The 17,500-nt window shown below is 46.0% G+C and overlaps 1 protein-coding gene across 2 annotated transcripts in view; it reads left to right on the top strand.

The window, feature by feature from the left end:
- The window catches only part of LOC134435504 (AT-rich interactive domain-containing protein 1B-like), a 302,917-nt gene that overhangs the window by 215,252 nt on the left and 70,165 nt on the right, over nucleotides 1-17,500 (top strand). For both annotated transcript variants that reach the window (XM_063184526.1, XM_063184525.1), the window contains exon 5: nucleotides 7,927-8,245. In XM_063184526.1, the coding sequence (XP_063040596.1) occupies nucleotides 7,927-8,245 (319 nt within the window). The remainder of the gene's footprint in view (nucleotides 1-7,926; nucleotides 8,246-17,500) is intronic.

Below are 17,500 nucleotides of genomic sequence, written 5' to 3'. Positions count from 1 at the left end.
TCATGAACTGCATAATGCACACCGTTTGGCTAATAGGGCATTACATAGAGCCTTCAGAAACACATTACGACTTTGAGATCGCCATTCTTGTAATAACCAATTCATAAAAGGTGTCTGTTTCGTCAACTATCAAAAAAATCAAAACAACCAAATCATTTAAGCATACAAAATTCAAAACAGCACATCCAAACCATCACATTCACAGCAGCAATCCAAACAACCAATATTCAGCCGGACCTACAGGGGGCAGACTATCAACAGGCAGCACTACAACTCACTTCCTGTCAGATCAGACCCACTTCCTGTAAGACAGCCATCTTTAAAGGCAGTTCAACATGTGCTGCGGAGGAGAAAGAATGAAAAGTTTGTTGAAGGCAAAGCCTGAAGAAGACAAACAAAACCTACAAGAAAAGAAACTAAAATCCCTCAGTTCACCGGTCACACGCAACTGGTAGGATAAAGACTTTTTAAAATACTTACCTTTTGTTGAATGTGGAGAAGGAAGAACATTTTTATCCTGCATGTGTGCTTCAAATGTACACATGTTGTACTCATGTAAAATGTTTGGTCCCAGTTGGCAACTGACATAGTTCATTCAATATTAATGACTTTAAGTTAAATATTTCCATTTAGTTTGTTTGCTGTTGGGTAAAATATTAAGGTTGACAAAGCAGCTTATTGTGTAACCAGTCAACCAGTTAAATTGTTTGGGAAGTTGAACTGGATGTGTTTATTTGGTTGTATTTAAACTTCAATGCAGTGATTTATGTTTGTTTGAAAATAACTCAATGTCTGTTATTCTTATGTTTAAGGTTTTCAACCTATCTACAACTTGAACCCCTTCAACAACAAAAGTCAACAAAAGAACTCAATAAAAAACAAAAAGGGGAATCATCTTGTCCCGAGTTGTTCCTTGCTCTACCAGGCTCTTTTCAAGTTCGAGCAGAACTGAGGGAAAAACAATCAAAAAACACACCAGAACTTGACAGTTGAAAACCAGCGTGGCAAGACGCGAAGGATAAACGGCCTCCAGTGAAACCTTGCCAACGCAAAGAGCAACTTCAAGAATGGCGGAAGAAGCCACCGGAAAATCCATCAAGCAGCTGAAGAAGGAGAGGACTTCAGCTAACACAGCCTTCACAAAGCAGGCGAACTACCTCTCGAGAGAAATCGGATACCTGACGAAGTCAGAGATTCAAAAAGAATACAGGGAACTCTGCTCACTCTCCAGGGATCTCAACTACGCTAACGACGAGTACGAGCTTGGCCTGCGAGTGGAGGTTGGGGGAGAGGAAGGTGAGGAGACGCTGGACCCCAAGGAGCAAGCAGACCTTTTAAAGACCATTGTGGACTGCATGAACTGCCTGGAAGAAGCCAGGCACCATGTGCAGACCAGTCTCTGGTTAAGGTACGCCGAGGGGGATCTGACCATCGCCGTCAAAGAAGCAGAATCGGCATGCGAACAAGCTCATGCAATCCCTGTGTCCCTGGCCAACCATGACGGATACGAGCGCCAGGTGGGAAGAGTAAAGCAACGTGTCGCAGACGCGATGACCGCATTCAAGGAATGGCAAGAATGGATACCCAACGAGCAGAAGGCTGAGTTGGATGGCAGGATAAAGAGCTTACGAAAGCTGAAGAACAATCTCGAGGCAAAGAAGGGCGAATTCCTGACTGTGCAGAGAACTGCAGAGGACGAGAGGTGGCAAACAACTCTTCAGGCCCAGTCAGCACCGCAGCCAGTCCAGCAGCCGATCGTCAAAATAAAGCCCACCAGCCTGCCCAGTTTACATGAATCAAGAGGAAAATACGAGGAAGACTCTTGTGTCGATGTTGTGCTTACCTCACACAAGGACCTGGAAAAGCTGGACGAGAACACCAGAGGAGATGAAGGAATCCTGAAAACAGGCAAAGTCTTCCTTAAACCCTGGGTCCAGTCAGGCCAAAGTGGGAGGGACATGCCTGCGCAAGCAGCAGCAACAAACACGGTGCTTCCTCACCAAAAACAAAAGAGAGAAGAGGATGACAATACCCTGGGAATCAGCTACAGTGTCGAAAATGACAAACTGCACCCAACAAACTCAGACAACTTCTCCAAGATGAAGAAAAAGAGAGTGGACCAAAAACTCCTGAAACAGAAGGTGAGCGAGAAAACCTCCAAACCACTGGCTAGAAGACAGTTGCCCAGCCCCGTAGCTAGCCTGTCTGACCCAATAGGTGTCATCACTCCCGTTACACGCAAGGGTGCCATTCCAGCCAGGAGAGAATCCTTCATAGCTGCACTGACCAGACCACAGGTCATCAAGAAAATCAGACGCATTGCGCCATCTAGTGATGCAAGTAGCCCAGTGAAAATCACAGGCAAAAGAAGGTCGCTTGAAAAAACTCCAGCCAGAAGTGGGCCAAAGTGGGAGGGTTTTCCGCCGGAAGAGATGAAGTCCAAACCCAAACAACGTGCACATATGGACTGTGAGTATGAAGATACCCAGAAAAACCTCTTTCTAGCAGATCAAGAGGAAGACAAAGAAACTGCATTCTTGGTCTGTGGAGGAAGATTTCAGACCAGTCTTCATCTAGGAATCAGACCAAAGGTCAACAAATCTTTCAACAAAAGAAGAAGAAAAAAAAAAACCCTTCTACAAGTCTGGACAGGGATGGAACCACAATGGAAACACAACAAACACTGACCATCAACTCTTGTGACCTCTCTGGGTTCAAGAACCGAGATGTCAAGTGGGAGGTGTTTCGTCAACTATCAAAAAAATCAAAACAACCAAATCATTTAAGCATACAAAATTCAAAACAGCACATCCAAACCATCACATTCACAGCAGCAATCCAAACAACCAATATTCAGCCGGACCTACAGGGGGCAGACTATCAACAGGCAGCACTACAACTCACTTCCTGTCAGATCAGACCCACTTCCTGTAAGACGGCCATCTTTAAAGGCAGTTCAACATGTGCTGCGGAGGAGAAAGAATGAAAAGTTTGTTGAAGGCAAAGCCTGAAGAAGACAAACAAAACCTACAAGAAAAGAAACTAAAATCCCTCAGTTCACCGGTCACACGCAACTGGTAGGATAAAGACTTTTTCAAATACTTACCTTGTGTTGAATGTGGAGAAGCAAGAACATTTTTTTGTCCTGCATGTGTGCTTCAAATGTACACATGTTGTTCTCATGTAAAATGTTTGGTACCAGTTGGCAACTGGCATAGTTCATTCAATATTAATGACTTTAAGTTAAATATTTCCATTTAGTTTGTGTGCTGTTGGGTAAAATATTAAGGTTGACAAAGCACCTTATTGTGTAACCAGTCAAATTGTTTGGGAAGTTGAACTGGATGTGTTTATTTTTGTATTAAAACTTCGATGCAGTGATTTATGTTTGTTTGAAAATAACTCAATATCTCTTCTTATGTTTAAGGTTTTCAACCTATCTACAACTTGAACCCCTTCAACGACAAAAGCCAACAAAAGAACTCAATAAAAAACAAAAAGGGGAATCATCTTGTCCCGAGTTGTTCCTTGCTCTACCGGGCTCTTTTCAAGTTCGAGCAGAACTGAGGGAAAAACAATCAAAAAACACACCAGAACTTGACAGTGTCTTATATAAACAGAATTAAATTTGGATAATGTAATTATAAGAATAAAATAATACTGTACAGTAGGGCCTATGTAATATGTCTCTCCCATGGAACAATATCTAGTACTTACAGTGTATGTTTACCTGTGAATTTCTGTCTATTAAAGGATAGCTTCTGCCAATTTCAATATGCTGTTGTATTGCTCACGCTACCCATGACTTGTCAGTGCCCATTGATGCTGCATTTTTTGGCTCAGCCCTTTCTGAGATTTGAGCTATTCTAATAACTTTGTTTACATTAAAAACATTAACATAAGCCTACTCCAAATATTATCCCAAAAGGTATTGCTGTTTGCTAGTTGTCTACTCATGTTGCAAACCTTTTGGATGTTATTAGGAATGAATCAAGATGTTTTGAAATGTAAACATACTCTGCCCCCAATAATATGCCCAGGATCTCGGAAAAGGCTGAAGAAAAAAATATATTCTCAGGTACTGACAAGTCCAGGGTAGTGTGAGCATTACAACTGCATGTCGAAATTGGCAGAAGTTGTCCTTTAACACCTATTTGTTGGGGCTTCCTTTTGTATTAAATTAGCCAGTGAGTCCATGTTTGGTGTGATGTTGTGTGGGCCTTAGTGAGAGAGATCCTGCGGCAGGAAGATGTCATTTTAATAAGCTTGCTCCCCTAGCACACATGTCATGTCATCTTCCTCCTCTCATTTCCAAAACTGCAGCCTATTAGATAATTCTCTGAGCGAATTTGTCATCCAGACGGTATTGCATGGTATGAAGCAACGTTTCCAAAACCTTTCCTTTCCTGCTGCGTTCACGCACATCACTTGAAGACACAATGCATTCACATGCACGCACACATGCACACATGCACGCACGCACACACACACACACACACACACACACACACACACACACACACACACACACACACACACACACACACACACACACACACACACACAGACTAGCAAAATTCTGGATAAAAGGTGAAGTGTGAAAATGAGTCGTGCGGATGGTGGACTCCCCATTTCCTGCCAGGTGGAGAGAGAGAGAGAGAGAGAGAGAGAGAGAGAGAGAGAGAGAGACTGAGAGAGTGAGAGTGTGGTGTGTCACACTTGAACCACAACAGCCATTGGGACAGGCTCCCATCAGGGGCGGAGCTATAATAGAGAGTGTAATTAGGGCATTTGCTTCTGGGCCCAGGGGGCCCTCCCATATTGTTGGTGAGGGCCCTATTATGAACTTGGCAGGCTGTATGAGGGGGGCCCTATCACTGTTTTTCCCTAGGGGACCCTGTGTGCTATTGTTCTGACACTGGCTCCCATGCATGCTCACACCACATCACACCTTGACAGCCTTGCCCACACCCGTGTGAGTACCTGCACCAGTACCCGCGCCAGCGCCACCACCCGTGCCCGCGCCATCCGTGTGGCGAGGTGACAGCCGTTTCCTGGCACCGTGTGGCAGGGAACGCGGAGGTGAGAGGTCGACTGGTGGCTGCTCCCTCCAGTGGCGTGTGAAATGCGTAAATAGGTAGTCATTATTGGACCTGTGGTGTGGTGGTGACGATGACAGTGGTGGCAGTGGTGGTGGCAGTGGTGCTGCACGGTGGCGGGAGCCGTTTTAAAATAAGTGGCTATTATCACCTCAATATTTTTCTTATTATGACAATTACATGCTTCAGGAGCGAATTAAGTGATACACGATGCCAACTGGGAGTAGTTGACAGCTATTTGGAGGCTCAATGCACAGAGCAATTTGCAGCAGAGAGGCAAACAAATTAGATTTGGGCCACTTTGGATAGGGACCCGACTCGTTGATTTTTTGGACTGCTTTTCCGCTCCTCCTCGCTTGCCTCACTGAACACCTCTGTGGAGGGCGGCGGGCTGCGACAGACAGACACATCTCTCTCTGGTTTGAAAAGGCAAACAGACAAAAGTCCTCATAAGTACTAGGGGTGTAAATAATAATCGAAATGTATCGATATATCGTGATATAATCTGACGATTGAATCGAATCGCATTGTATCGTGGGGCATTCTTAAGTATCGAAAATAATCGAATCGCTGGCCCCTGCCCAATGCCCCAGCTCCAAAACATAATAGAAGTGGAAAAGTAATTGGAAAAAAGTCGAATCGAATCTTATAGTATCGTATCGTGGGGCATTCTTAAGTATCAAAAATAATCAAATCGCATCGAATAATAAGATATCGATATTGAATCGTATCGTCATGGAGGCTGTGATTTACACCCCTTATAAGCACTAGCAATAAGTTGCTAGCAATAAGTCCTTTTGACCACTCTCTTTACAAGGAGAAAAAAATTGCACAAAGTGCAAATTAACCACCGCTTTGTGCTTAATGTAAGATTTTTTTTCTCTTTCACCAATCATAGGTGGATTGTTTTGTTTGCTTTCAGTACAAGCTTGAACTCGCCATCAACTCCAACGCTTTTCACATCAGAAGCACGGCAGCCTTGAGTCAAGGGCTCACTCTATGTGTAGCTCGCATACTTATTCCACAACCAGCCAGCCAGCTCTCGCTCAATGACTACTTTCAAATGAGTTGACTTTTTTATTGAAAAGAAGAAGAAAAAAAATATATATATATATATATATATATATATATATATATATATATGTGACCTCCATTTATAATTGCCTTAGAGGTATTCTCCTTTTAAAAGGAATTTAAAGTGTATGTGGTTAACAACTCTGAAACAAAAGAAAAAATAAAAAAGAAGAAAACGTGTTGGAGAGCTCTTCAGTTTTTTTTGCACTCCTTTCCGTCTGTACAAAAAAAGTGTCATCTCCTTGACACCATTAGCGGGAGTGGTGATAGTGTCACCGAGTGGCTGAGATAGGAGGCAACTGCAATCACCTGTCATATCCTGCCTCAGATGCCTCTACGCAAGGGCCCCACAGGGGGAAGAGACAGGCCTGCGGGAGGGAGGGAGGCAGCCAATGCAAATTACACCTCCATGTAACTGTATGCATCACGCATCAAAGACCCTGGGCCCTATGCCAGCTCCAGAATCAAGTATACCTGCACATCCAGGGCCGCTGACGGCTTTTGGCCGGGCCCTAGGACAGCGTAATTTGAAAGGGTCCCCCAGCCAGTACCTACTATATGATGACTACCCCATTCCCCTTTCTCCTTGGGCCCTGGGCAAAAGATCCATTTACCCCCAGCTCCCTCCCCCTGTCGGCTTTCCTGGGTACATCTAAAGGGGTGCATGAGGGGGTGTGGGGTAGTGTGGTGGTGTGGAGCTGAGCATTTCATTACAGCACTGAGGAGTTCACATTGAACATTGAGTTTCCTGACTTTGGCTGACCGCACCACTTCTCTTTGAGTTAGCATTTAGCGCAGGGTCTGGATTTGGTTTCCTTGTATTGCGTTTGACCGCACCTTTTCTGTTTGAGTGTTGCAGGCTACTGTTAGGTAGACTCACTTCCCTCGAAAGGCAGTGTGTATTTCAAACCCAAGAGTGTTTTTCTTTAGTAGTGTGCTTCCGTGAAACAAGAGAACTTGTGGTAATACTCTCCCTCTCTCTCTCTCTCTCTCTCTCTCTCTCTCTCTCTCTCTCTCTCTCTCTCTCTCTCTCTCTCTCTATCTCTCTCTCTCTCTCTGACACACACACACACACACACACACACACACACACACACACACACACACACACACACACACACACACACACACACACACACACACACACACACACACATCCCCTGTCCTGAGGTTCCCCTTCCCACACATTGACAGTCCTGGTCTCCCTCACTGCAGGAGGCTGAGTGACTGACTGACTACCACATGAACTCGTCTCCCAGGATCCTTCCCCATCACTCCCACAGAGCTCTCGCATGAGTAACATCCTCTCTCAAGCCAAAAAACTCAGACAAATATAGTCACTTCCTTTTTTTGGGGGGGGAGGGGGTGGCATTTTAGATATTTATTGAGACAGGACCGTTGAAAATGTAGACAGGAAATCAGTGGGAGAGAGATATGGGACGGGATTGGGAAACAACACAGGCCAGATTCAAATCTGGATCCCCATGGGCATGCATACCCTAAGTGGGGGGCTTAGCGGGCTGTGCCAAAGCGCTCCCCTAAATATAATCGTTTCTTATAGCTGTTCTTTCGTGCCTTACTCATTCACATTGATAGGGTGTTAGATGTCCGAGATTTCTAATCAGATTCATTGTCACAAGTCTAAACTAGGACACTTGTACAATAGACAAAAAATAAACGCAAGCCGTAAGTAGTGTACAGACCAGCAAAGGGTCTAACAGCAACACTGTTCTTCTGTTTTCCTCTGTTCCAGGACCTGTCCGGTTCCATCGATGACCTGCCCACGGGAACAGACCCTGGTGGTCACGGCTCTGGAGTCGGTGCCAGCTCAGGTGGATCTGGCAATGGAAGCATCACCGGCAGCGGACCGGGCAGCAACAACAGCAACAGTGGCAGCGGCAGTAACGGCAGTCAGGGGGAGCCAAGCAACCCGGCCCGGTCCCCGCCCTTCTCCCCCCACGCCTCCCCTCGCCTGCCTGGGGTGCGCAGCGGGCCCTCCCCCTCTCCTGTGGGCTCCCCCAGCGGATCCAGCCAGTCCCGCTCAGGACCTATCTCCCCGGCCAGCGTGCCAGGTTTGTCGTGCCCCCCCTTGGTTTTTACTACTAAAGCAGCACCACATGCCCCACTGTTTTGAGAGTCCTAGTTTTGTGGTTCTCTGTACGCAGCAGCTACACTGCTGTTATTGGCAGGGCCTACCTGCCCAGTCCATGGTTTGTTGCCCTCTGTGTGTGTAACCCCATAATGCACACCGTACCACCAGTGGCACGCTGTAATGTGTTAACTACCATATAACTACAATACTATGACATAACACAGGGCCTTTAGTAATGCACTATGACTTGGTCATTGCCATTCTAGTAACACCAAATTCATAACACCGTGTCTTAACAGGTTAAAGCCGTCTTACACTCCTGTCAACAGACACTGCAATAACAACGCTTTCAGAGCCAGGGCCTATTTCCCTAGCCAGAGTCCCAAGTTTGTCGCTCTCGAACTGTTAAAGGCCAACTTACTATACTCCAGCTACACTATTGTCATATTCATATTTGTATTTATACAGTACAGTCTCTTACTACACTTACAAGACAATTTGTAGTCGAGTCTAGTCAATATTTGAGTCGGCAGATGTTGAGGTACTACATATGGTATTTCAAACATAATTCTGACAAAAATACATTTATTATCGAACACAGAGCAAGACATATGTCACATGTGATGTGATGAAGGAAACAGTGTGGAACACAGGACTAATTGAGGTCCAGCCAGAGTATCACAACGCGTGTGCTATTTCATTAGCATGTTCTTTAAGGCACCCGATATGCTCTGCAACACCATGGCAGAGAAGAAAACGTGTCTCTTTCGCGTCATTTTTTTTTGTCCGGCGACAGATGTCACCTGGGCTATAAATTAGCCTGTATGGTGCATTTAGTCCCCTTTGTCTTCATTAGCACTTCCTTCAACACCATTGAATTACCCACTCAGATCAATAAACCTGTTAGCTATTACTATTAGCCTATTAGCTCAATCACTATCACTGAGGTAGACTATTAACATATATATCTGTCTGTGTTTCAAAATACTCTACACGGTAAAAAAAATGCAGTGTTAATTCAAGACACAATTGAACATCTTTTAGAATGTATTTGATCCCAGGGTACTCTCTGACTGTTGGATAATTTACTGTGCATTCAGAGATGGCGCTAGTTTTCCAGGCCCCAGTTTTCCACACCCTATATAAATAAAATAAGATAAGATGTGATTGGACGGTGGTGTACTCTGCTCACACTGCAGAGCTCTGGGTAAATGAATCTAACGCCATTGATGATCAGCCTATGGGACTTTGATTTAGATGCTCCACCACACTCATGTGTTGAGATGGGGCAAACTGTACCACATACACAGGCTGGTGTGCTGGCTAGACTGAATGAATGGAGGTGAAGTAAGAGAGAGGGGGGGCCGTGTTTTTGATTGTAGGCGAGCTGCTGGAGGGAATCCTACAGGGAAATCGGGAGGTGGGATTGGCAGTGACGGCTTGTGATAGCCACCTGCTGTGTGATATTAAAACACAGGCTCCTCGGTAACCATTTTAGAACAATACCGGATTCCATCAGGTTGCTGTCAGCATCACCAACCCCCCACACGCACCCTCAGCCCGCGCGGAATAACTTGAACGAGTCAATAAATTGTAAAAGCGTAATGAATTTTTCGACAGGCCCCAGACAGGTGCGAGTGACACTTAAATATGATATGCATATGAGTGTGTGTATTTCAGTATGTGTGTGTGTGTTTCAGTGTGTGTATGAGTGTGTATTTCAGTGTGTGTGTGTGTTTCAGTGTGTGTGTGTGTGTGTGTGTGTGTGTGTGTGTGTGTGTGTGTGTGTGTGTGTGTGTGTGTGTGTGTGTGTGTGTGTGTAGTGCAGTGTGTGTGTGTATTTATGTCTGTGCGTTGACGAGCTGTTTGGTCAGGCTGTCTACCCCAGACATCCTCCCTGATGGAATCCTGACCAGTGTGCCGGGCTGTCAATCACCCTGATGAGGCGGGGCCAATGCATGAGTGAGCTCGTGAAGGCCGCGCGGCGTGGCGGTGGCAGACTGAGCGCGTGCGTGGCGGACAGTGATTGACGCTAATGGAAAGCAGGCAGAAAGTGGGCTCCTTGGCGCACAATGGAGCCGAATGGCGAAAGACAGGCCAGATTGAAATATTGAGACCAGTATGGAAGCTAGAATGTAGGGGATGGAGGGGGAAAAAACAACAAAAAGTGACACAATAACCAATTTTATAAAATATTGTCAGATAAGTAAGAAGTGTGAGCAATGTGCTCGAAACATGTGCAAGATTGTTTTCTGCGTCACTGAATTGGTTTCAATTTGAAGTACAAATGTGCGTATTGGGAGAGGGGGGGTGTTTTGAGAGTGGGCGTCGCAAAACAATGCTAATACAACTGCCACAAGCGATTAATCTGATCATTATACCAAAACTGAGGTGATTTGAGTGAAGCAAAAAATGCTTCTACTGTTGCCCTGCCACGTTGGAGGGTGGAATATTAAAAAATGGCTTGTGCAGCATACAGAATGGTTATGCGCAGGCAGCGGGGCTGTCAGTCACGATAATAGGAGAGGGTGATTTGTGTGCGTCGGAGCGTGCCACTGCTGCGGAATGTGGACCTGGGGATGCATGCGGGGGTTTACATGCGGCGCTTACCCTATAGCGATCCCGCTCCGACAGGTGAATCCGCACAATGTATTAGCACAGGCAAGCCTGTGTGGCGGTGTCAATGCACAATATGGACCTGTGTCAAGGGGAGCGGAGCGCAGCAAAGGGCCTTGTGGCTGTGCCACAGGTAATGTAATGGGTCTCGCAGGTGACATTTGGAAATGTTGTCATTTAACACAGGGTGATATAAATTATGGAACATATAAACAACACATACAGTATAGCCAGTGGTAGGGTTTTTTATTATACTGTGCACCCTCTGGTTTGTGGTAATGCCAAGAATTAATGGCAAAATAGGTATTGCTGTTTAAATTATAGTTGAACTAAATTTACATTTTCAATTATAATTTTATAATTGCTGAATTACTACTCATTAACATGACCATGGTAATACGCTTTCTTGCTGTGAAGCATTAGCATCTACATCACCTATTTCACTCAGTAATATTGATGCCTTTGCCTATATTGAACAGCGGAATATACATAGTACAAAGACATTTTGTTGCAGCCTATGCTTTAGATTGTACTGCAAGATCATTTTTTTGGCCATACTACCCACAACTAATTAGATATGCATGGTACATCCTCACTGATGATGAGATTCCAACCCCCTCTTCTCTTCTCTTCTCTTCTTTTTTCATTCCCTTCTTCCTCTCCTCCACCCACTGTGCCCCTAGACATCTCCTCCACCTAAGTGTGGAGCAAAAGACTTTTAACACTGTAGCCACTAATGCTCCCCCTGACTCTGTCGGGAACACGAGGTAAAACACTTAAGGCGCTCATGTCTCTCTCTCTCTCACGCTCGCTTTTTCTCTTTCACTTTCTTTTCACTTTATCTTCTTTCTCTCTCCCTTTTCCTCTGTCTCCCTCTTCCTCTATCTTTCTATCTCTATATCTTCTTGTATCTCTTCCTCTTCGTCTTCCTGCTCCATCTCTCTGTCACTCCCACTACTTTCTTTTTCACTCCATCTATCTCTCTTCCACCTGCTTTCTCTCTCTCTCTCTCTCTCTCTCTCTCTCTCTCTCTCTCTCTCTCTCTCTCTCTCTCTCTCTCTCTCTCTCTCTCTCTCTCTCTGTCTCCCATATGATCCCAGGGACTCGGAGACTCTCTGCTCAGCCCCGACCGAGGCAAATGGAATATGCCGGAACATTATCTGACTTTGCCTGGCATTCGGATTTTCCTCGAGCCAGGAAGCACTCGGCAAATTGATTTTTCCCCGTCGCGCCAGATTTGTGACAACCGGGGCCAACAAACGACAAAAAAAGAGAAAAAAATAGCGTGGAGCAGCCTGAATGTCTTTGAACCTTCGGGGACAGGAGGGCCATTAGCAAAGGCACTCCCTTGAGTCACAGGGTGGCCGTGCAAGGGTAAAGAGCAGAAAAGGAAAGAGAGAGAGGGGGGTGGAGGCGAGGGGTTGGGAGGAGTGGGGTTGGCTTGGGGGGGGCGTTGAGAAGAGAGCAAGTGGCCATGGATGAGCATTTGTGTCGAGATCCCCCCGCTCAGTGCCACCGACAGCTTTGACCGGTCCCAGGACAAAAATCATCTGAAAGCGCCCTGGACTGTTGATCCTTTTGCCAGCCCTGTCAGCAGGCCTGTCATCCCGTCTCTCTGTCTGCAGTCTGCACAATACATTTTGTAATGCTTATTCAACACTTAGACAGTCGATTTAATATCTTCTAGAGTGTATTTGGTCGCAGCGTACTCTCTAAGTGTTAAATTAAAACTGCATTTTTTACTGTCTGGCAATCACATGGCCCGTAATAGAGGTGGTGGGTGTTGGTGGAAAGCAACAGGCCTTGCCACTCAGTGTCACCGAGCCTCACACGTTTGTCCCATCAAGCCACTGGGCCGTACCAGACGCACCCGTGTGTCCCAGACCACACCACACCACACCAAGGCTGCTCCATCCACAGCTGGGAGATGTAGCACTGGGGCCTCACGTCACCGTCAGCCTAACACAGACAGAAAGCCTCGCTTCTCCATAATGGTCCAACGGGGCCCGATAGAGCACGATGGGCCACAAAGATGATGTATGTGACAAAGATCAGAGAACCAGAGGAGGCGGAGGAGGATAAATCAGAGCAGCGTGCAGTGCGGTGTGGTGCGGTGTGGTGTAGTGTGGTGCGGTGTGGTGTGGGTTTTCCAGTGGTCACTCATATAAATGTGAATGTGAGTCACGCTAGGGTGCTTTTCATAATAAATCAACAGGTAGATTGAAGCGCAGACTTATGGCCCATCGATCAGCGAGTGGCCGGAGCATTGCCACGTTTCACAACAGATGTTTTAGAGCAACCATAATAGGGGATGTAGTACTGTACGTATAGCCCAACTACACAATGTAATACCACTATCACTGTTATTATGCCTCTCCCCAGTGGTAGCTTCTCTGATCTATGCACCAAGTGTTGCGTGCTAATAGGCCCATGAACTGATTACATTTTGGAGGTCAGCACTTTCAAGATGTTTGTGCAATAACTAATATGATTTGTAGTATGATTTGTAATGAATCTATGGTTTGCTTTTAGAGAAGGTTTAGGGAGCAGAAAAGAAGGGCACTACTACTACCACTACTATTGCTACTACTACTACTACTACTACTACTAATAATAATAATAATAATAGTAATAATGATAATACTAGTAATAATAATAATAGGTGGCAGCTCTGTTTGTCTCTACTTGTAGCAAGTGATAAAAATCTCGTGAGTGCCATTCTGGAGGATGTGTGTGAGGCTCGGGGCCCATTGTGAGTGGACTAGAGTGGAGTGGAGTGGGGCCCCTCTCTTTCGTGCGGCGCTAATCGAGACAAACCGCATCCCTGCTCCCCTAATGGTGCACAGCGCACTCCAGCCAACCATCCCAACCACCTTTGGAAATCGCAAATGGCTCTCCTCTCTTACTCTGCTTTCCCTTTTGCACTCGTTCGCCGTCTCCCTCCCTCGCTCTCCCTCTCTCCCCCTTCTCCTTTCTCCTCCTCTTCCTCCTCCTCCTCTTCCCTCCCCCCCTCCTGTCATTCTCTCCCAAGGTCCATCAAGGTCCATTTAGCATGGCTGCTCCCGCCCTCTCCCATCGCTCACTCGCTCCCGCTCTGTCTGTCTCCTTTCTTGGTCCGCTCTGTCTCTTGATCTATCTCACTTTCTTTATTTCTGTCTTTCTTTCATCTTCTCTCTCTCTCTCTCTCTCTCTCTCTCTCTCTCTCTCTCTCTCTCTCTCTCTCTCTCTCTCTCTCTCTCTCTCTCTCTCACACACACACTCTTTTTCTCATCCCTGTCTCTCACTGGTTGTCTATGTCTTTCTCTATCATTCCCTACCCCTCCCTCTCCCTCTCCCTCTCCCTCTCCCTCTCTCTCTCTCTCTTTCTCTCTCTCTCTCTCTCTCTCTCTCTCTCTCTCTCTCTCTCTCTCTCTCTCTCTCCCTCTCTCTCTCTCTCTCTCTCTCTCTCTCTCTCTCTCTCTCAGCCTGTCTCTCTCTCCATCTCTTCCCTCAGTCTATTCCATTCCCTTGCCACAGTGTTCCGGGTCTCCATCCCTTTTCTTTTTACTTATTTATTTGATTATTTTCTGCGTCTTCTCTTTTTTGTTTTGGTTCGGAGACATGGTTTGAACTTCCTTATGAGGGCTTTCAGAGTAAAGCTGTTTATCTGCTCTCGCTTGAAGTGCTTCCAGGGCCGCTCGCTCCCGCGCTCACTCAGTTGCTCAGCCGCCAAAAAGGTCAGGGAGAGCCGGAGAGCCGGAGAAACGGAGAGACGGAGAGACGAGGTGGCTGGAGCAAGAGGGAGGATGGTGTGTGTGTGTGTGTGTGTGTGTGTGTGTGTGTGTGTGTGTGTGTGTGTGCGCGCGCCTGTGTGTGTGCGCGCGCCTGTGTGTGTGCGCGTGCATGTGTGTGTGCTTGCCTGTGTGTGCTTGCCTGTGTGTGTGTGTGTGTGTGTGCGTGCGTACGTGTGTGTGTGTGTGTGTGTGTGTGTGTGTGTGTGTGTGTGTGTGTGTGTGTGTGTGTGTGTGTGTGTGTGTGTGTGTGTGTGTGTGTGTGTATTTGAGAAGTGTGAGTGTGTGTGTAGATGTCCTCTGGCAGTCTGCTGGTGCCGGCGCTACATGCGCTGCTCTCTGGTCCTCTGACCGGTCTGGTCTGGGTCTGAAGTGTTTGAAGCGAAAAACAAAAGACAGAAGAGAGCACAGCGTCCAGGACATATTATGGTAATAGAGACTGTAAAAGGGGAGATAAGTGTAACTAACGTCTGTGTATTTGAATTTGTGTGTGTATGTGCTGTGTGCTTGTGTGTGTGTGTGTGTGTGTGTGTGTGTGTGTGTGTGTGTGTGTGTGTGTGTGTGTGTGTGTGTGTGTGTGTGTGTGTGTGTGTGTGTGTGTGTGTGTATTTATCTGTGCTTGTGTGTGTGTGTGTGTGTGTGTGTGTGTGTGTGTGTGTGTGTGTGTGTGTGTGTGTGTGTGTGTGTGTGTGTGTGTGTGTGTGTGTGTGTGTGTGTGTGTGTGTATTTATCTGTGTGAAGCCTAGTTCTTTGGGAAAAACAAAAGGTCCTAAATGTGTTGGCTGCATCGCTAAAAGCAACAAGACATTAATATTCCGATATTAATATTCTGTGAAGAAAGAAAACAAGTGTAACTGGGGAGTTGATGTTGTCAGGGCCGGATTAGGCTAGCTATTGCTGCAGCCTAGGGGCTCCAGCCTACCAGGGGGCCCCTGATTGGAGAACTGCAGAATTGTGACAGGATTCAATATTGAAAAAATCTTGTAGAGTAGCAGAGTAGCACAAAAGAGTACTTTTATTAATTCTGAAAGAAGTTAAGATGTCTGTCAGCTTACATAAATACACAAATACAAAACATACACAAAGACCCAATACACATTATTGTACAGTGCAGTAAACATATAGCACACACTCACATGTCTCATGTTGAGAACAGTTGGTAGATATGGTATCCTTAAAGTGGACATGAAACACTAGACAAAGTTGTCCTCATTAGAAATATTGAGTCTTAGTCTATCCATTCGAGTTGCCTTAATAGTGTCAGTGACACTGGTTGAAATATATCAAGTTTGAGAAAGATACATTTTTGCAACTGTGTAGCGCCATCATGTTCCACGGCAGAACGTTACATCACTGGGTGTGTTGCCTTGGAAATTCTACAGTAGCAAGCATTGGAGACGGACACAACGAGATTCAGAGATTTTACTATTATGGAGAACGTTAATAAGCAGAGGACAAAAGGAGGGCATTATTGTATTGCACCTGGCTGCAAAAATGAATTTTACCGTTTAAAGGCTAGTAAGAGCAAGGCAGTTCATTTCCATCACCTGCCCTTGAAGCGCAAAACGGTCCTCCACCGTTGGTTGGCCGCGCTAAAGAGGAAAAACCCTCCGGTCAACAACTATGCCAGGGTCTGCAGTGACAATTTCTTTTGGATGAAGATTACATAGAGGAAAAGATATTTGATCCATCGGGGCGTCTAGTGACTAGGTCCACCAACAGGCTTAAATTGGACGCAACCCCCTCTGTGTTCAATTTTACAACGTATGGCATAGGTTCTACTGACCGACCTACCAAGACAGCCAGCCCTGCCAAAGTTGCGCAGCGCCTGAAAAGACGACAACGGCGCACTCATCTAGTAGAACAACTTCAGGTACGATAGTATGAAAGACAGACTAAATCCTAAATTAATCACCAAGGGTAACACAAAACATTGTTCAATTCAATGTTAGCTTTGAACACTTGCAACTTTACAGCTGTCGCCCACCTGTTAACAGGTTGTTTATTTACTTGGGGTGTGTTAGGATTAAATGTCAGGCGATCGCTACCTCCATCTACTAACTACACCATGTCCGCTAGTGGGCGTGTCAGGATACATTAAACTTAAACTCCTACCTTGTAATTATGACACTGTCTAAATCTGTCACAAAATTTGCCTTCCAAGGGGGGCCCTACAGCAATCCGTAGCCTATGGGCCCCAGACTTAATCCGGCCCTGGATAATGTGTGAGGAGATGTTTGTGTGTCTGAATGTGTTTAGCAAGTTTTCATTCCAGAGGAATATGTTTTTGTTGTTGCTCTGTTCTCCCAAGTGCAGTGCACGCAGTTTGGCAAAAAAATGTCTCCCATTCCTGGGGTATTATGGCAGTGAGTCTCCCATGAGGTGTCTTTGTGTGTGTGTGTGTGTGTGTGTGTGTGTGTGTGTGTGTGTGTGTGTGTGTGTGTGTGTGTGTGTGTGTGTGTGTGTGTGTGTGTGTGTGTGTGTGTGTGTGTGTGTGTGTGTGTGTGTGTGTGTGCGTGTGTGTGTGTGCACACACACACACACACCATCCACCGGGAGACAATTCAGTACACACGTACACACTCTGCTGAATATCTCACTTTTATTTATTCGTCTCTCTCACTCTCTCTCTCTCTCTCTCTCTCTCTCTCTCTCTCTCTCTCTGCCCGCTTCTCTCCCTCCCTCTCTCTTTTCCTTTCACTCTCTCTCTCACGCAAATAAATTCTCCCTCATTCCTCGGGCTCCCCAACCTTCACCACCCCTCAAAGTCGGACACTTGTGACGCCTCTCCACACCTCGTCTCACTCTCTCCTTCATCTCCGCTTGTCCTCCATATCCCCATGTCCCTG

Source organism: Engraulis encrasicolus, chromosome 19, assembly GCF_034702125.1.
Source record: "Engraulis encrasicolus isolate BLACKSEA-1 chromosome 19, IST_EnEncr_1.0, whole genome shotgun sequence".
Taxonomy (NCBI): domain Eukaryota; kingdom Metazoa; phylum Chordata; class Actinopteri; order Clupeiformes; family Engraulidae; genus Engraulis; species Engraulis encrasicolus.
This window is presented reverse-complemented; position numbering and strand designations above follow the sequence as displayed.